At 37.3% G+C, this 20,694-nt stretch overlaps 1 protein-coding gene across 1 annotated transcript in view; it reads left to right on the top strand.

Annotated features, from left to right (window-relative positions):
- Positions 1–20,694, top strand: part of COBLL1 (cordon-bleu WH2 repeat protein like 1) — a 51,289-nt gene that overhangs the window by 9,194 nt on the left and 21,401 nt on the right. The window contains 6 exon segments of the mRNA XM_071561777.1: positions 6,363–6,542; positions 13,165–13,366; positions 14,251–14,479; positions 16,156–16,194; positions 17,797–17,891; positions 18,016–18,255. Coding sequence (XP_071417878.1) covers positions 6,363–6,542; positions 13,165–13,366; positions 14,251–14,479; positions 16,156–16,194; positions 17,797–17,891; positions 18,016–18,255 — 985 coding nt within the window.

Here is a 20,694-nt window from a genome sequence, read left to right as displayed (position 1 = left end):
ATTGTCCATGTTTGTTCTTCATGGAAACTGAAATTAAAATGTGTTTCTGAACTTTCCTTTTTTTTTTCTTGGTACCTATTGAGCCACCTCCTGGACACAATACCCATACAATATGACCTCAGAGTCTTCCCCAAATAACTAAGCAGATGAATTAAAACCTGAAAGATTATATTTCTCTAAGGAGCTGGCACAGCAAATATTTTTCCTGTATTTTGTCCTACATGTATCATAAGCATGGCTTGAAGGTATAACCTAAGAATGGACAGTGTTTGACGCTCATTGATCCATACTTTGATCGTAACATCTAGCTGGTGCTTTTATACTAGAAATAAAGAGTGATTTTATATCAAACAGTGATATTGATGTTGAGATAAAAGCCTTGTGTAAAGGCTGATTGTCATGTTATACAGATGCTATGAGGCTGGTACAGCAAATAATTGGGCTGCTTAATGTTAAAGAAAAATATTAGAATACTACAGTAGGTTTAACTTAAAAGTAACCTTTTTTGCAGCACTTATGGCACCCCAAATTTTGTGTAGAAACCTGTGTACTGGGTAAAATATTAGTTAAGATGAATAGAATTTATTTTTAAAGAAATCATCTATGCATACGCCTGAAATATATAGCAGTGATTTTTTTTTTCAGCGATGCGCATTGATGACTTCAATCACTTGCTGGACTGTGATGAGCAGATCGGCTAGTAATGCTGCAGTGGTCTCCAAGGTTTTTTTCTAGCAAATACTGTTTGCTCTTGAAGAGTTGCAGTGGGGATACTATGAAACCATCATCCCCAAAGAGGGAACAGAGTAAACTTAGTGTGGAGGACAAATTTGTTCTGTGAGTGTTAAAGATGAGTATTGCGCTGGGAATGCTTGTAGATGAAACTAGGGGCATAAATATTTTGTCTACCTGTTGGCCAAAACTGTTGTACCATTGTGAAAACCCCCTAATCGGTGTTATTAATGTAGGCCTGAACTCTTATTTGAGAAGATTATATGCGAGTTTTTGGCAGTTTGCTACTGTGGCAGGACAGTGAAGCAGCATTATTGTAATAGTCAAGAGCATTATAATCATTACTTGGGGTTAGAGGTCATAGACAAGAAAAGCTCTAGAAGAAGCTTTATTGCAGTGGCCTCTTTCCTCTTGTGAGATGGTCTTAGCAGAGTTAGATTCTTTTCTTTAAGTGAGAATAAACCAAAATTCTGCATGTACTTTTGGCATTTTGTCAAGTGTGATTAAAAAAAAAGGAGTTGCTTTTTCTACAAGGCAGTGTTCTTCATGTTGCTATGTCAAATTAACAAACTGAAGTCTACCTGTTGTACTTAGAAGGTTTTTATTGTACTATGTATAATGAACTATTTGAGTACCTTAGAGATGACTGAATTGCAAGTGAGATCCTTATGACCTTTTCCTGTCCTCGGTGATTGCTAAAGAAGACTTGAGAAAAGGTTCTGATGTTGGAGGTTAGATTCAAAATAATTTCAGTGAGAGTGCTATCAGTTTATCTTTGTGTAGGGTCTCATGTAATTGTGTGCAAAATGGGAAGTTAAATGCTGTAAACAGTAATATTCCTTTATGCTGTAGCCTTTGGTTCTACAGAAATACAGCAAATAAATTTTCCTCTCTCTCTTTTTTTTCCCGAAAGTGATTCTTATTGAAAGGAAGTGCTGGTGATAACAGGAATATCCAGGTCACTGTCAGTTCAAGTATTTCTTATTATTTTATAATGCCTTTTTCTGGTTACTGATAGTTAAAAATGTAATGCTTGTAACTTTATAGCACGATATTTTTGAAAATCAAATAAATAAAAGTATTATTTATTTACTGTGTCAAACCTTTATTTTAAAAACGGCTTACACATATTCAGCTCACTGACAAGGTTTTGGTGGGTTTTTTTCCAAGCAGAAAAGATGTTGGGATACAGCAATGACTCTTTATTCTGTAGAAGTTGTATCTGAAGGACATAAAATGTTGACTTTATGGCCTTGCATTAGATTTAAAAAGATGTATTGTTTTTCATAACAAAATGATAGTGTCTTCTACTGCATTTGGATGTAAGAATTCTTTAATATAGGAATTGTATTCTTTCACAAAGATAGGTAGGAATTGCAGGTGGGACTTCAGATCTTTAAATTTCTAAGAGATATGAATCTGTCCTCTGGGGAACAATATAATGTCTACAAGATGAGGACCAGCTAAAAGACTTGGCATAAACAGTGGGCTCCAGGTGCTCTGGTAACAAGAGAAATAAAAAACTGCCCAGGCTGCACCATGTTATGTTTGTGGCTCCCTATTAAGAGCATTATGGGTGTCTAGGAAGAATCAGAGAAAGAACCTTTATTTACTTATTTAGTTTTCTGGTTTTATTTATTTTTCTGTTTTTTCTTAAGAGTTGAGATTGGGCAGTTTGAATGTCTGGTGTAGGGAAGGTTGGGCAGTTAGTGGGGTTGGGACCCATAGGGACAAGAAATGACTGAGGACCCACCTTGTGTAGGATATTGCAGCACAATTTCCAGAGGAGGTCTTATTCTGAGTTGTGGCCTCATTTGGTTAAGATTTTTGCTTTTACTGCCTCTGTCATAGCTAAATAAGCGGCACTTCCCACAGCTATCCTTTAATTCTGTAGTAGCCGTGAAAATGAAGAGCAGGTTTTTGGTTGTTCTAGGTCCTTTTAATGATTACTTTGAAAATTAGAACAGTTCTGCTTAGGTCCTAGCACATCTGAAAGCTAGCAGAACATGAAAGGTGCTATCAGTGAGACTATTTACAGAACCCCTTTTTTCTGGCCTCTGAAGTGTTGTTTTTGTATGATTGGGAATTATTCTCTTTGCTCTGATCGTATTTTGTCTTACTAAAAATAATGGGTTTCCTTATCAGGAGAAGCAACTAGCTTAGCAACTCGGAGATCTGTCTTTTTAACAAAAGCATTACAATTCAAGAGCTCTCCTTGTTTGATGAGTACCTGGTAGAGGTGAAGAAATGAGAGAACCAGAATTTTGTTTGTTCTTTATGATGGAGAAGTATTTGAAATGATGGTGTAGACTTGGAGTTACTTTTGATGTTTGAATAATGTAATGTGTGGAGGATACCTTGGTGAGAAAATCACCTGTGTCAGTTTCTTGTATTGCAAAATAGGAAGAAGAAGGGGTTTGTAGGTTAAAACTGTTTCTGCAAGTGTATTTCCACCATCACCTGTATGTGTAATCATGGTCACTTGAATTGTTCTTGCTGGCCGGTACCAGCTCTGGGGCTGGGAGTGCAGCCCAGCCTGCCTGTCAGGCAGCTACTCCTCTGGTAAGGTAGAGAGACAAACTCAAATAACAAAAAAGCTGTAAGACCAAATGCAAATACTTTGGGCTAGGAAGGAGAGATGAGGGAATTGGTGAAAAGTGAAGAAAAAAGACATGTGGTATCTGGAAACAGAAAATGAAAGCATTGGAATCCCTGTTGTTTAATAAGAGGTTGCCAGAAACTTGGTATGACTTCTGAGAAAGTACACTTGGGGATTTTTCCTCCTTTGTGTGAGGTGGGAGATGTAAATATAACTAACCATAAAGCACATGTAGACGTACTAGAGATGGGTAGGGCACATGGCTCTGCAGTGGGGGATGTGAGGCTTCAGTGATCATCTTAGACTGCCTGACCCCGTGTGCTCTTTAGAAACGTGGAACTTCATCTATCTAACAGTTGCACACGTTTTGATAGTATTTGGTCAGTACTAGCTCTCTATAGTGAAAATTAAACTCTGTACAGATTTTAGTGATGGGGACAATTGGGTTGGAAGAGACCTCTGAGATCAAGTCCAACCCTTAATCCAAACCCACTTTGATTGCTAGATCATGGCACTAAATGCCACATCCAGTCTCACCTTAAAGACCTCCAGGATCGGAGAATTCACCACCTCTCTGGGCAGGCCATTCCAATGCCTGACCATTCTCTGTGTAAAGAATTTCTTCCTGATATCCAACCTAAACTTCCCCCGCCAGAGCTTAAGCCTGTGCCCCCTTGTCTTACTGTTGGTTGCCTGAGAGAAGAGACCAACCCCCACCTGGCGACAACATCTTTTCAGGTAGTTGTAGAGAGTGATAAGGTCTCCCCTGAGCCTCCTCTTCTCCAGTCTGAATAACCCCAGCCCCCTCAGACTCTCCCTATAGGACTTGTGCTCCAGTCCCTTCTCCAGCCTTGTTGCTCTTCTCTGGACTAGCTCCAGCCCCTCAATATCTTTCCTGAACTGAGGGGCCCAGAACTGACCACAATACTCAAGGTGTGGCCTCACCAGTGCTGAGTACAGGGGAAGGATCACATTCCTTGTCCTGCTGGCCACACTATTCTTGATACAGGCCAGGATCCCATTGGCCTTCTTGGCCACCTGGACACAATGAGTTATTGCTGTGTGTCATTAAGCACTCTCTAGTAATAGTAGATTTCCAGTGCTAAAATTGCATTTGTCTGCGTAATGGAAAATAGAGTCCACTAGCATTTGCAAAGAATTCTTTATGTGACATTTCTTCAAAGATTAAATTCTGAGTTCAGTTGTGATAAATACCTTGTAACAGTCATTTGAAGTCACATAAAGATGTAAGAAAGAATAAAAAAGGGGACAAGAACTACTGGTTCACTTTGGGTTTGGATTTTTTTTTTTGGTACTAATTTCATAGGGTGAGTTTTTATGGTTTAGGGAGTTTATTTCTTTTTTAAATAATTTACATTTGACAGTTATATGAAATCTAAAAATCATGCAAAAATCCTCCAAAGAAGTTGGGGAGGAGTAAAAAGGAGTTTGATTCATACTTTTTGCAACATGCACTAACCCTGACACAACCCAGGCAAGCTGTCGTAGAGACCAAAGTTACATTTTTAGTTCATGTTGCATGTCTGGGATTGCATGTGGAGTGCCCCAAACTGATTTCAAATGTTAGCAGAGAAGTGGTATAAATTTTGGATGCGGATCCTCATTCAATGTGCTTGGAGGCCTGTGCGGACTCCCGATGAGCTCTGAGGGGCTGTGAATAGTTAATTATTCAGCACAGAGTTCTGAAGTTCAAAACTCTAAGCACTTTCAGCAACAGATCAGTCATGTGAAGTCTCGGTACAGAGTTGTTTTTTTCAATGCTGCTCTGGACCTTGTTTGCTCTTCATTGTGAGTGACTTTAAATGTTGTTTTCCCAAGAAAGATGTGTGTTTCTAATTGTACATTAGATCTTTTGTTTTAATTCTGTAGGACAGTTATAGAAGTTAATTTCTCTTGTTAGCTTCAAGGTAAACAAACTTTGGTACAGCTCCAGAATCTAAATAACAAGTGTATTTTTGGAACCTTTGTGTATTATGTTTGAAATGTACTAACTTTGTGTGAATGTGGCTCCATTCAAGCTTTTAAAAAGAATGTTTATAAGAAATTTAAAAACTCTCATGAGGTAATGCATCTTCACTGTGTTTTGATTTTGTTCCTAGCAGTAAAAACTCTCAATAATAGTGTCTTTTCCTTGCAAATATATCGGTAAATTGTGGAGAGTTATTTGAATGAAAGGAGATGTTGGACTGTGTGTTGTAGAACATGAAAGTGCTGCCTTCAGAATTTACTGTAACATATATTAAGAAATATAGAGAGTTTTTCTTTTATGCTCTTTTAGATTTTGTTTTTTTAAGCGAAATAAGTGAAACTTAGTGATCACTCTTTGCATTCAAGAGTACACTGGCTAGTCACTGAAATGGGAAAAGGTATCGAGAAAATTAAAATAGAAAATCAGCTGATGAGGAGAATATGTAAAAGCATATTGTGACTGAAATGTCAAGAAATACTACAATGCAGTAGAATGTTGTTATTTTATTATTGTATAAAAGTAAATAATGTAGAGCTGGTAGGATTTGTTTGAATTATTGTAATAATAAAAAGAAACATTGGGGAGGAAAAGTGTCACTATTGCCTCACGTATCTATCCTGTATTAAGTACACAGGCTCTGCAATTTGGCTTCATGCTGCATAGTACAGTATTTCTGTTTATATAAATCCTGTAAATCTGTTTGGCAAATGCATAAATAGGGTCCTTTGCGTGAAGAAAGGGAGAAAAAAATAATTTACATTTTTCAGGGTACATTAAAAATGCTTTTTGTTTTGGGCTTGATGTTTATTGGGCTGTTTTTTTTTTCTACGTTGTGGTGATAGATAACTTGGCCTGTTGTGTCTTCTATCAGCACTGATTGTATGCTTAAAAAATTCTCTTATCTTTTTGTTGCACATATCACTTTACAAAAGAATAAAGTGTGGTTCATTCCTGTTTCGAGAATTGTTAGTTTGCCAGTATGGAATCATATCTATAAATAGATACTTGACTTTTTAATTTTTATCCTTTTTTTTTTTTCAGAAGTAAATCTAAAGCACCACCTCCTCCTTCTGAAGCAACACCCATTGCTGTTTCTCCATTTGTTAACACAGAGTCAACCAACCTCATCATGGAACAGAAAGAGAATGTAATTGATAAAGATATTGAGCTATCAGTAGTCCTGCCAGGGGATGTGATCAAGCATACTACAGTTAATGGGAGGTATGTTACATGGAATGATATTTTTGTTTAATTATCTTTTCTTGCTCGAGTTTACTTCAACTTTCATCCCAGTTTTAATCACTTGGTAAAATATTTGACCTGTGTAAGACTGAGCATAAAGTGTGTCCAGAGAAGACCAACAAAGCTGGTGAAAGGTTCAGATCGCAGGTCTTACGAGGAGTGACTGAGGGAGCTGGGGTTGTTTAGACTGGAAAAGACTCAGGGGGAACCTTATACCTCTCTACAACTACCTGAAAGGAGGTTGTAGCCAGGTGAGGGTCAGTCTCTGCTCCCAAGTAACAAATGGTAAGATGAGTAGAAATGGCCTCAAGTTCTGCTGGGGGAGATTAAATGGGATATTAGGAAAAACTTCTTCATGGAAGGGATTGTCAAGCATTGGAACAGGTGGCTCAGAAGTGGTTGAGTCACTATCCCTGGAGGTATTTAAAAAACATGTAGATATGGCACTCAAAGACATGATTTAATGGTGGACTTGGCAGTGCTGGGTTAATGGCTAGGCTTGATGACCTTAAAGGTCTTTTTAAATCTGACAGATTCTGTGACTCTACCTTGATTTTTGGGTAGATATGGAAATGTCTGCTTTATACATTTACCTGCCATTTGGGAAGAATGTTTTTTTGAGATTCAGAAATTCTTTGTACTACCTATCAGAATGTGAAGCTATACCTGTAGTTTTTTTCTCGTCACTATGAATTTTTATAAAATATTGTTTTTTATGATTCACTGAATTTTCCCATGTAAGTTCTCCTTTTTAGACTTAAAGATGAGTTCTTTCATCCTATGTAGTTACAAAGTCATGTGTTCAGCACTTACTCAGCACTACTACCTGTGGACTACTAGCAGTCCTCAAAAAACATGTTATCATTTCAGACAAAAATCTATGATCCTTGAAAAAACAATTTCTAGCTATAGCTTTGGAAATTTTTTTTAACAATTATCTTTTGCTTAAGCCGATTTTTGTTTGAAATGCGTATTTCAGACTACTAATTGGTAGCATAGATTGTGCATGTAACTCTCAAGTCACCTTTACGTTAGAAGGACATGGCCATTTACTGGTAAGTTGAAATCGTAGATCTTGGGACTTAAAATGTTGTATTAATCGGCATAGCAGGTCTACTAAGATGGCTGCTATGCAAGGCAATTTATGGATCACAGCTACTTGGATGCCAGTTCATTGCTATCCTAAGCTGAACTAAAGAAATTCTGCTTGTATTAGTGTATCATCCATGTCTTTGCTACTGAAAGCAAGCAAGTTGATTTACTTACTTATGCATTCAGACCAGGTAGTGTAAATGTGTGCTTATACCTACTTCTCTTCTTAGTGAGAGATAAAGTCTGGCTTGAGTCTGTTTGCACACTGTCATTTGCTAGAGTTCATGAGGTCATTGCTTAGACATCAAATATGAGCTTGTTCACCAGAGCTGTGGTGGATGAACTTCTTGTTTGTTTTTTTTTTTGGTTTTTTTTTTTTACACCTCCCCCTGACTCTGTGTGGTTTTCAGGTAACTTAAATCTGAACTTTTATTTCTCAGAAGAAATTTTCTGAAATAATTGGTGACTGCTTGATGTTTCATGGTATTCTTGCCAGCATGTTTACAAGGAATATTGCAGTCTGAAAATACAGTACCTTCCTTGGTTTTTAAGATTTCTTAAAGGGGAAGCTCCATGTGTCCACTGTCAGGAACTTCTCTTTCTTCTTTTCTCTCTCCTTGCCCACACTGATGAGTACCATGGCCCTCCCTCACACTTTGCTCAGAACAAAGTGCCAGAAAGGAATGTTGCATATATCTTCACTCAGTCAGATTACATTGTGTGTAATTGCTCAGTGTTGAAGACGGGCCTCACAGGCTTATCAGGAAGTACATGTATTTCCCAATCAGTTTTGTTATCCTACAGTTACAGGGATTTTTCAATCAAGATACTGTATGGGATTGATTTCATAAATATCTCTCTTACAAATGAGAACCAATATTAGCAGTTCTAGGCTCGCTCAGGATGAGTGGAGATACTGCACTGTGGAACAGAGTTCAAACTATCTTTTATTCTAGCTTTGCTCTATCTTGATAGTCATTTCATGTGAACAAGTAGACAAGGTCCTTCTAGAAATAACATAGAAAAGTTGCTGATTTGTCTCCTTCCTGTTCATAATTGGAGATGAGCAGCTTCAAAGGTCCTGAGCAGAGAATACCTTTTAAATCTCATACTAGAAAAAACAAAATGGTGAGTTTGAACAGCCATCTGCTCAAAATCCGTACTCCATTAGACGAAGCTATTTCAGATACAGTTGGGTTGGTTTGCTCCCTGCTTTGGGACAGTGGATAGCAAGAACTCTGCAGCACAAAACAAGGTGTTACAGGGATAAAAATCCTGAGTGTGTATAAGTAGACAAAAGAGGATCAGAATGAAATTCAAAAGGAATTTTAGAGGAAAAGAGAGGATTTTTGATTCTTGAGTTGGTGTAAAGTAACTGAAGTGAAAGACTGAGAAAAGGATAGGAGAACTGAAATAACTCATTCCTCATTCTGAAACTTCAGGCATGGGTGGATTCTTTTATTTAAGCCTCAACACCAGTTTGCACTTTGTAGTGATTGGCGATAGGGATTCAGTTCAGCTCTTCAGGATCTGACAGTGACATGTGCACTCTCTGAACATCAGGATTCCTGGAGGGGGATCCAGGCAAACAGTAATTTCAAAACAAGGACCGCTCCCCACCTCAAACATGGTAAGAACAATGAGTGGGAGGAAGTGACAGTACACTCTTCTGAGGAATAGAGTAATGAGTGGTTTGTTTATTTTTTTAAATTGGAAGGCTTTTCAGAGTGATTTTACAGCTTAGGACTGAAGAATTTTCTGCAACCAAAGGGGAAAATATAAGCAAACCCAGCTTTTAAAGAAATATTTTTTAGCAGCCTAATCATTTTAATTTAGGTTTTTTTTGTTTTCCCACAGGGAAGAAGTGCAGAGTTTGAGAAAGTTTTCTTGAAATTGGATAATTAGTTTCAGTTGTATGCATTGGTAAATTAACTCGGCAATTTCAAGGGCCAATATGATAGTGACATGCATTTAATTTGGAAATAGTGTGTCAAACATAGTTTTGCAGGGGAGTATGTTTAGGACTTCGGTTTCAGATACCTCATAGAGAGACCTTAGCTTTGCTGAATTTGTTTTATAAGAGTCCTTTGTGAGTTTTCATTTGATCTGTTCTTGAGTATTTTCAGTCATTAGGGGACTCTTATTAAACTGTTGCTTTACTCTGTATAGCTACCTAGTGAATAACAAGCTTTGTGGTGTTGCCCTACTTTTCAAAACCTATTGTACTTAAATTTGTTAATAATAAATTCTTGGAATTTTGGTGGGCTTTGTTGTTTTCCATGAAGACAAATGTCTTTTTCTCCGTAGAGAATGGGATTAGTAAATATTTTTGCAAGGAAGGCCATGAAGCCATAGTAGTTAAATAATTGGGGATCTATAGAAAGCCACACTGTGTGTAGATCTCTTTCCTTTTTTTTTTAATACCCCATCCCTACCTAGGAATACTTTTCTTTTGGTGATTGTTGAGTTCTGTTTGTTCAGTGGTACTTCCTACAAGGGTCATGCTGGGAAGACCTTGTTCCTAAAGTTTGACTGTATCAGGATCTCAACTTTTTTTTTTTTTCTTTTAGGTGGCATGTTTCTAGCCCTCATTTTTGGAGAGGAGTATAGAAATTTGATGCATTTTTTTCCTTTAAACACTTGATTCAGTATTTGAAGAGACACCTTACACTGTTGATTACAAACATAACATGGTCTGATACAATCTGGTGAAGGTTGATCCTTTAACTAGGTTATGTAATGAGAGGCTGCTTTTAGTCACTTTTTATTTTTATTTAGTCAGATAGGAATAACCAGATGAGAGATGAAGGGGTGAGGGAACATGTAAATACATTTACAATCAGAGATTTCTGGAAAACTTAAGAAATTGAATGAAGTTGCAAATATTTTATGCAAATTAGATAAAGGAGGATGAGCAGATGACAGACAGCTGATGGCCACTTTTTGGAATTTTACTAAATATTAATTATGGAAACTGTTAAATTTACTGTGGTACATGTATTCTTCCACCTACAATCCTTGAAGATATTAGCAAAAAATTTAAAAGTTTTGGAGGATGAGGTTACAAGAAAAGCTTGGATTTTGTACCACTAGGAATATATTTCTAAAGCAATTATTGAAGATGTCTTGGCCTCCAGTGGAGGAAGAAGGACTTAAAATCCAATTATCTTCTAGTCAAGCAGATCTTTTCTGGAAGTACCAGTGGAAAGCAATCTTGCACTGAATTACTGTTCTCATGTACTGATTTGCATGTACCTGTCCCTTGTTTGTGAGCAGCTGTTTCTCACTTATTCTGTCTCTTCTTGTGACACAGGTTAATGTGAGGGCTTGTCACTGTGGTGCATTCCTGTAGGATGGCTTTCTGCAATCTTTGCTTGTGAATTCTCACACTGGTCATCTTTTGTGTTCTTACCCTTCTCTAATAACTGAAGGGCAGCTTTTAAAGCTAGTCAGTGTATAAAAATGCACCAGAAAAAAAGTAATGGGTAACTTATTGGATATGCTGATAAGCAGAAAGGTCACTGCAGAAGCAGTGTCTGCAGTCACCTCTGGCTCCCTCCTCTCTGACCCTGCCCAGCCCCCAGTGAGAGGGGGAAATTATAAGATTTACATTTGCAGCCCTTTTCTTTTTACGGTGGGACAAATGTATTTGTTTTATTAAGGAATAGAAGTACAAGAAATAGAGTAGTTACTCTTTATTTCTTCTAATAGAACATAAATTTGCATTTTGCATGGTTTTCCTCAGACTGTTTTATATATAAATCTAGATGAAGGCACGGGAATATATGGCATTCTTCTGCACCTCTTCAGACCATCTGATAACTGCTTTTTGATGCATTGGAGTATCATTCCTGGTTTGTTTGGGTGTTTTGGTTTGTTTGTTTGTTTGTTTTATTGTTCCTCCTGCCTTTGTCTCCTGAGGCAAGTGTTCTCCTGCCACTTAAGCAGACAGAAGCTTTCCTCTGGAAAAAAATGTCTGTAGTAACTGTATCTCTGAGCTTTCAAACAGTTTCCATCTTGTGGAAGTGCAACATGTGTGCCACAGAGTCCAGCCCTGCTACCAGAGGCCAGAAGACAGTTTGCATAAGGAGCCCTTGTTCTTAAAGACGAAGTGAAAAGAGGAATGATATTCTAGGGTGAATTAAAGGGAAGAAGAATTCAGTGTTCACAGTAATTTCTAGCATTCTTAATTCTTTTTACAAAACGGTATCATATGAAAAGCCTGTTTTAACTTACTGCTTGAATAAACATATTCATGATCTTTATTATCTAGAATTCTGCTTAGCCTGAATGCTCTTTGTAGAAGCTATCTATTTCCACATTTGGCTATGCTACCAGAATACTTGCATTTTTTATGAGATTACATCTAGTATTTAAGATTTCTGATAAACCCATACCAGCCAAACCCTGTATTAATTTTCTCATAGACACTTCAGCATTCTTTTAAGCATACCATTTGATTGCTTCACAAACTTTACATTATTTTTATAATATCCTTGTGAGACAAAGCAGGTGATGGATTTCCATGTTTGTAGCTGTAACTGAGAGATGCAGGGAGTGTCAAAATGAAACTGTTCTTACAGATGGTTACCTAACTCAAAAGAATTATTGAGGAATGATCTGATACTACTATAACCTTATTCAGTTGCTGTAACATGCAAAGTTAGTATACTATCCTTACCTTTTGTCTATTTAAACATTTATGACACTTTTTTCTAAAGTACATCTTTAGTAAATTTTTTTCAGTAGCAACTGGAAATGCTCAACATATCTTAATCCGCTGTTCTCCATGTTCTTCATTGAGCACTGAGAGAACAAGGACAAACAGTTACTGACTACCTATGATGAATTCAGTTTGCCTACTTTGTTGTGGAAAGGACATCTGTTGCATCACATAGAGCTTCTCAAGAAATTGTATCCACCTTCTATATTGTCATTTAGCTTCTTTCTCTGTGTCTATATTAAACACCTGGATAATTTTGAGATCCCTAATGCCAGACCCTCTTAAAAAGATGACTTTCTCAAACTTCATTTCTCTTGCTCCTTCGAAATGGCTCATGCTTGGACTTTCTGAAAGTGAAATCTCTTTTAACTCTGAACAAATACAGGAATTACAAGCTTCAGAGGAGAACTATTTTTCATGAAGAGCAGGCATTTGTCACCACTAAATGTTGAAGTTCCCACTAAATGTCAAATGTGGTGGCTAATCCACATGTCCCTGTTGACTTCAGGAAAAGCTTTACTTCACCCAAGCAAAAATTGTTGCTTTTGCACTTGGCATTCTTTTCTGCAAACTGGTTTTGTTTTCTTTTTAGTGTTCTTTGCAGGGAGTTTTTTTTTTTTAATTTAATTTTATTTTTGTGAATCTTGAAGTTTCAAAATTGGTGCTTGGTAGTAATTATTTAGTCATGGAAGGGAAGGAATGAGCTGCATTAAGTGTTTAGCAGCATATTTTGTTATAAACTGCCTAATTTTTATCTGTTGTGACAGTTCCATTTGTCTGTTACAGGAAGCCCATGATGGACTTGCTGATCTTTCTCTGTGCACAGTATCATTTAAATCCATCAAGTTATACTATAGAGTTGGTATCAGCAGAAAACAGCCAGATTAAATTCAAACCCAACACACCTGTGGGAATGCTTGAAGTGGAAAAAGTGATTTTAAAGCAAAAACAAATAGATAAGAGGAAACCTGCTCCAGTTATACCAGAGGTGAGAACTAAAGTTAAGACATATTGAGAAATTAGAATCACTGTTGTATTCAACAGCTGGTAGCTCAGCCTCATTTCAGCTTTTCCTGTTGTCTTTCATCCTCTCACCTTGCAGCTCTGGGAAATGCTTCACTCTATGTTCTTGATAACTTTCTTTTAGGAAAAATATATTTCAGTTTGTTGCAGCAAATATCTTTGCTGCCAAAAGAAGGAAGTATTACAATAGTATTTGAAATTCCATGTCTTTTGAATAATTCTGCAGATGAAGTGTGGCTAAATACAGCCTTCCACATACTGGAAGTTAACATCTTGTTCAATCTGTCTTGCTGTGATATATGAACCCTTCTGATTGTATGTTCGTTTTCCTTTAATGCATACTGCATTCTCTTATTACTTCTTTTTTTTTATATATATTCTTAAAAGGTAGAAGCTTATATAAGTACTAAACCAACTTCTGGATGTTGTCCAAATCTTTCCTTCCACCTTTGTCCTTCTGCTGTATAGAAGAATACTGTAATTTATCTGAAGCACATAACAGAGGGTCAGGAACGCTCTTCTGCTGCACTTCTGCCTTCCTCCTCCGCATGTGTGCACACACTCGCTCATGGCTAACCCCTGACTTGTGCAGCTGCCCAACAACCCTTGCAGGGCAGCTCACTGCAGACACCTGCACTGCTAAAGGAGAAGAACTGTTTCATGGTGTCCTTGTCTTGCATAAAAGGGAATAGCAAAATAGTTCCTAATTTCTCATGTAATATTTATGAACCTATAACATTGCTGAAGGTGCCCATAAGTGGAGTTCCTGTGATTACCGTGAGGCTGTTGTAAAAATGCCAGTTCTTTCAGAATTTGTGCTGGTATTTATTGTAATTTTCTTCTCTTTAGCAAACGGTCAGGGTAGTGATAAACTACAAGAAGACACAGAAGACAGTTGTAAGAGTTAGTCCACATTCGCCCCTTCAAGAACTCCTACCAATTATCTGTAGCAAATGTGAGTTTGATCCTTCACAAACTCTGTTGTTGAAGAATTACCAGTCTCAAGAACCTCTTGATGTGACAAAATCTCTTAATGACCTTGGACTAAGAGAACTATATGCCATGGATATCAGTCGAGGTAAGAAACCTTTTCTAAATTGCAATTATATAAAAGGTAATTGCTGAGTATTTTAATAATGTATATATTTTGTTGGGTTTCCTACTTATGGGGAAATTATTTTCAAGCAATTTAGTATCTATTTCATTAGTCTTTAACAAAATGTATACTGAGACGAGTTTACCTGGACTTTTGTTTTTAGAAGTGCTATGTAGAAGGTTTATTCTCTAACCAAGTGTTAGGTACCAGCCAAGGTAGCTGAGTACAAATCCTCACTAAAAAGCAAAGCTTTCTTTTTCTTCCCTTGTGCTTTCCCCAAACAACCCAACAACACTGTTTCCCTTAGCTCATAGACATAAGATCATGATGACCTAAGAAGAACAGAAACGTTAGAGAAAATTAGTTTTGTTTTAAAACTATTTAAGATTTTTAAAAGTGTTAGAATATTCTGATGGTGTTTATGTATATTTCTGAGTGCTGCTTGCTAATTTTATAGATTGTGAAGCAATAATAATTGTCTTTCAATTGTGGTCCAACAGGGGAACAATGAACTAACTTCCCAATATTTGTACAGACATACCTAGACCAGGTTTTAACTTCAGCTGGACACCTCTCTTTTTCTTCACAGATTTATTGTACTGTGATGAACAGTTCTGTACAGTGTGGCTTGTTCCATTTTAGACATTTCTCACAGGAAATTTTATCTCAATGCAGAAAGCAGTAATTATTGATCAACTCAGTCCTGCTTTAGACCACTATTCTGTTTGCTTGATTTTATTTCTGCTTTAAAACTTGGGTGATTTGTTGAGGTTTTGTGTGTGTCTTTACCCCTTTTCCTACCTAAATACAGTAACCTTGTTGTTTGGTGGGTACAATTTCAAGAGCTCTTTCGGTTACTTCTTACAGGTCAGAATGACAGCTTTGGACAAAATGTCCTTTTTCCATAGAGTGAACAAAAATGAAATATCTTTCTCTTCCCCAGTGGAAAACAACATATTTTAATTTGTCTAAATGTGTTACTTTGACTACATGTGCCCATATTGCATTGTTTGGTTTGTTGTCTGGTTACCTACTGCCTCCATCTACAGACTGCCAAAGCTGCCTTTTGCACAATGACCTGTGCTCCATTTGACTCGACAGCCAAAAACCCTTAGGAGGGCATACAAGGGAATATATTGTAGTGCCTTGGTAGGAAATTTAGATATTCTTAATTTCTCTCAATATGAAGTAGTTCAGCATTTCAATTTTGCAGACAGGTTCAAAGCTCTGAATTTTCAGTTATCTTCAGGAAAGTGAATGGTGAGCAAATGTACCTTTACTTAATAGAATTTAAATTGAAATTCTATTTTATTAACATTATATTTTATTTTTACATTCCTCTGTTTTCCAAGTTTGGACTGCCTGACAATCCAAAACTTTTACAGAGCAAAGTATTCTATACACTGACTTTTCTCTTTGTTCCAGAAATACATGTGAAGCCTCCCCTTTATGTACAAGTTTCCAGTCCATGTTGCATGCCTTCAGGCTCAAGTTCTTGAATAATTTACGGTATTAGGCAGTAAATATACGCTTTTTTCCCAGCAAAATAGCCAGTTAAGTTTTCCCTGAGTTTCAACTTGGCTTTCCGTATTTGTAATTTGTAACTGCATATTTGATTAAAATTCACATTTTCTGTCTTTCTTTTTGTCTTTCTGTAGCCACATCACCAGTTGATTTAAATTTACCATCTTTACAAGGTATGATTTCCTGAATCAGGTGATGAAACTGTAGCACTTATGTGACATTACCATGCACTCCTATTATAACATCTGCTTAATTGTGACATGACTAATATCTCTGTCCTATTTTAAATGCATATTTAAAATGATTCTGCAGAAATGGATATACCCAGCTCTATAAAATTTATTTTTTAGAGTTTAGATCAATTTATTAAATTTAGGGTCATGTTTATATTAATACCTCTACCAGCCTTGGTGATTTCTGTTGCTCATTGCATTTGCATTCAGTGGGATTTCTTTAAGAAAGTTCATTCCAGTAAAAATTAAAAAAGAGACAAGCATTACATTTACAAATCCTCTGGATGAGTAAAACCTGAGATTAGCTCAGTTTGAACATGGTACTTATAATACTGATGCCGTGAATGACCCTTCCCCCCAAAAACAGGACTTCGAACCACGTTAGTGTAGGGTAAGATAAAAAGTAAAGGTCCTTTAATAACACAGGGCCTACAGCCCACAGGAATACAGGATGACATGCATGTGTTCCAGTTCTTGTTTCCATGGCTTTTATAATAAGATCCCTCCAATCATTGCTTTACACATTTCTCAGTCCAGCCCTAGTTCCACCCCTGGTCCAACCCCTGGAATTGGGTCTGGGGTCGTCAAGACCCTCTGTCTTCATCAGCTCTTCTTCAGGCACACAAGGGTCTCTTGGAGTTCATCTGGTTCTGGCTTTTGGGTCACTCTGACCTGTGTTTATGTTTCGTTCTGTAGGCCTTCTGATATCCTTCAGCTCTACCTTGGAAAGGAGTCTAAACAAGATTAATTAACTAAAGGAATTTGAGCTCCCTGTTCTGGGACAGGGGTAGTGATAGAAAGGCATTAAACTTAAACTGTTAGAAATATTAACCCTCTAAAAATCTACAACTACTGTGTTCCTAAAATCTACAAAATGTGAAAATCAGAACAAAAACCTATTTGGCATCAACACCAGGGCTGTGGGTTTGATTCCCATATGGGCCATTCACTTAAGAGTTGGACTCAATGATCCTTGTGGGTCCCTTTCAACTCAGAATATTCTGTGATTCTGTGCAGACAGTGTAAAGTGGATAAATTCTGCAAGACACTAGAATGTACTTGACTGTCTTTACTATGACTGCCACGCAGTTAGTTATGTGTGCAGGACCCACTGTGGGTTTGAGTGATCTTTCTCCATAGCCACACCATGTGCAGGCTGCGGCCTGCGTTGTCCCACTTGACACTTGGCCATGAATTTAAACTGTTAGGAATGGAGACCTGAAAAGACTCATGCTCTTTTTGCCTTTTACAACATTTGTGGTATGAACCATAACATATGACAAGTGGGATGGGCTGGATTTAAGTGCTAGGGGTATTAAGAGCTGCTGAAAATAATCTGTCCTGAGTTCTGAGAAGGACAGGAAGAACGTGAGTGGTGAGAGACCTGTTCATTTTGCAGCATCTACAAAAAATATTAATAAAGGTGATTTACGCTGTTTTGTGTATCATTGCAGAAGGTTTATGAGTCAGTGAAATAATAAGAGTGCAGGAGAAATAATCTCTGCATGAAATAACATCTAGAACTATTGTTTTCTATTTTAGACTCCTACCAATCTGAAAACATAGACGTTCTGAAGGAGAAAGAAAACAAGGGATTTTTCAGCTTTTTTCAACGAAACAAGAAGAAAAGAGACCAAGTAAGGTGTAAATTCGAATAAGCAAAACTTCTAGAAACATATTCATACTGAGCAATCAATACTGTCGATTGTTTTCTGGAAAGTGTATGCAACTTGGATTTCTTTTTATTTCCTGCACTTCAAGGCTGCCAGTGCCCCAGCAACTCCACTGATGAGCAAGCCAAGGCCAGCATTTATCACGAGATCCAACACTGTCATCAAGCAGTATGATTCAAACACTCTGCCCTCTGAAATGCCGAAGAAACGGAGAGCTCCTTTGCCACCTATGCCAAACTCTCAGAGTACTCCCCAGGAACTCTCACAAGCCCAAGTCAGACCTGTTTCTCATATTGTGAAATCCAACAGCTTTAATAGAAGTGAACAGGTTAGTTATATTTGCTTCACTTCTCTTAATAAGTATAGACATAATAATCCTGGGAACCCTGTTAATATATGATGAAGCTTGAATTAAATGGGAAATCAAAGTGTAGTGCTTGCTTTTGAAAACTTTAGCTTGAAAATAACTATAGAAATTTAAACTTCATATCCAAAATAGTTTCTGTATTTTGAAAAGGTAAAACCTATTTCTTATATAAGTTGATCTTGTAAGCACCTTTTTGTTCTTTTGGATGAATACTTTATATATTTAGATGTTAGAACATGCTCTTGCTTCATCATATCTAGTAATAAATGTTGTGATTTTTTTTCATTTCCAAACATTGTGCTCCCAGCAAGTCAAAGTTTTAATTTTAGTCAGATAGGGCTGTATTTTATTGAAGCTATGACATGTGGGCTGCGTATTTTAGGAACCTATATATCCCATGATATGCGGAAATTCTGCAATAGAATTTGGGGGAATTGGTGCATTAACTATTGTCCTGGTATTGCACATATTGTCAATTGTGAATTCCAGTTAAAGATCAAGGTTAAAATTTTTGGGTGTTTTTAAAATTTATTTCGTACTTTGCTTTGAATACAGTTAAAGGTGGTCTTTTGATATGAGGCTAGAAAAATTAAATGCAGCACTAAAATACATGTCTGAGGGATTAATTTTGAGCTTTTCTTGGAGACAAGAAATTTCAGACTGTGACTTCCTTTATCTTTATACAATGATTTAGTCTTCCACTGATGCACAGAACCACAAGAGAGCACTGTTTAACAGAAGTTCTGTCTTTGTGTATTGTGTCCTGCTGAAAAGCTTTATCATTTGAAGACAAAGGCTTCTTTCTGAATTTTAATAAAAGGAACCTGGGTGAGAGAAGAAAATCATGTTCTTTTTTTACTTCACTATGTTTGTCTCTTAATTGAATTCAAATTTTTTGAAAATAATTTATTAATGTCAACATGCTTTAAATGATTAATATCCTATTATGTCTCAAAGTAATGTATGACTGCTTGGCTGTCATTCAAAAACTTTGCTTAGATTTATTATTTTGTACTGACATTTCTTACTCATCTAAAGTGGTTTGTCTGAAGTTGAATAGCTCGCAAAGAAAGGCCAGAAATCCAGATCAAGTTATGTTGTTGTGTGCATTTTCTATTTTGTAGTACTTCATGCAGCTCCCATAAGAACTTAGAAAACACATGCCAAAGACTTCTGAGGTGACTTCTGTTTCATTCTGATTTGATTGTACAGTGGTTTATCAGTAAACACAGAGCTTGAGATTTAAATGTGGGCAAATATTTGCTCTGTGCTTTGAATTTTATTAATTCAAATAAAATATTTTGTCTTTTGATATCTACTTTCCTATAAATATAATCTAATTATTGAATTTGGACTGAATAGTACATACTGCTCAACTCGACCACGGAACTCTTATAAGGGAACCTTTGAGAGACTTCCTTGGAGAATAAAGCTGCTCCTTGGAAGAGTGCTGGGATATTTCCAGAGGTGTTCCTGCAGAACAAAAGTGGTCCATGTCTTAGTTTGAGGGAAAACCAAAATGTTTACCAAAAAACAGAGGAGAGGATTCCTCCACAATAATCACATTACTCCTTATTAAATTTAAGAAAAAGGAACTTTAATTAGAAAATGAATATAAGAAGGATAACTGTTCTTAACTACTATATATATACATATATGTAGATATAGATATAACTGTAAACAGACCAGAGCAAACTACTCCCCCTGCACCAAAAGTAAAAACAAAAGAGAAGAACCCCCAAACGGTAGGTTCCTCCTGGTGCAGTTACATTTATGGACAGTGTCAGTGTCACACCTTGGCTGACTGTGAGGTGAATTTCTCAGTCTTCTTCCAGCGAGGCAGAGACAAGGGGGTGAACAGTCAGTGGACTCTCTCTCCCCTTGTCCTTTGTTCTAAACGAAGAGGGAAAAGCTGGGAGTGGAGGAATGGTGATAATTCTCAGGAATCTCCTTGCAGTCTAAGTCAGTCCCCAGGAAGAAAAAGGAAGTCTGCAGCATCTCTTGGAGCAGCTGTGAGACTGTCTTTTCTCTCTCTCTCTCTCTCTCTCTCTCTCTCTCTCTCTCTCTCTCTCTCCCCAGAGTTGGAGGGGAAAAGCAAAGAGCAGAGCCAGAAAAAGAGCTCTCACCAGCAAGCCATGGCTCTTCTTCTGCACGTGCCCAAAGAAAAGCCCAAAAGTCAAGCCAGCACACAGGGGAAAAAACCTCTCCCCACCCCCAGGTGCTGGGGTTCTGTTTTCTCACCTCCATCTCACCATTCCACTGGAATCTTGTGCCGTCTTTTGTCCTCAGTCCTGGCACTCCAAGCCCAAACATTTGTGTTGGTATGGTGAGAAAAATTCTCTGAGGGACTCCTCCCAACACCACCTTCCTGTGTTTGAACTTTTAACAGTCCATTTGGAC

Source organism: Pithys albifrons, chromosome 8 (assembly GCF_047495875.1).
Source record: "Pithys albifrons albifrons isolate INPA30051 chromosome 8, PitAlb_v1, whole genome shotgun sequence".
Taxonomy (NCBI): Eukaryota; Metazoa; Chordata; class Aves; order Passeriformes; family Thamnophilidae; genus Pithys; species Pithys albifrons.
This window is presented reverse-complemented; position numbering and strand designations above follow the sequence as displayed.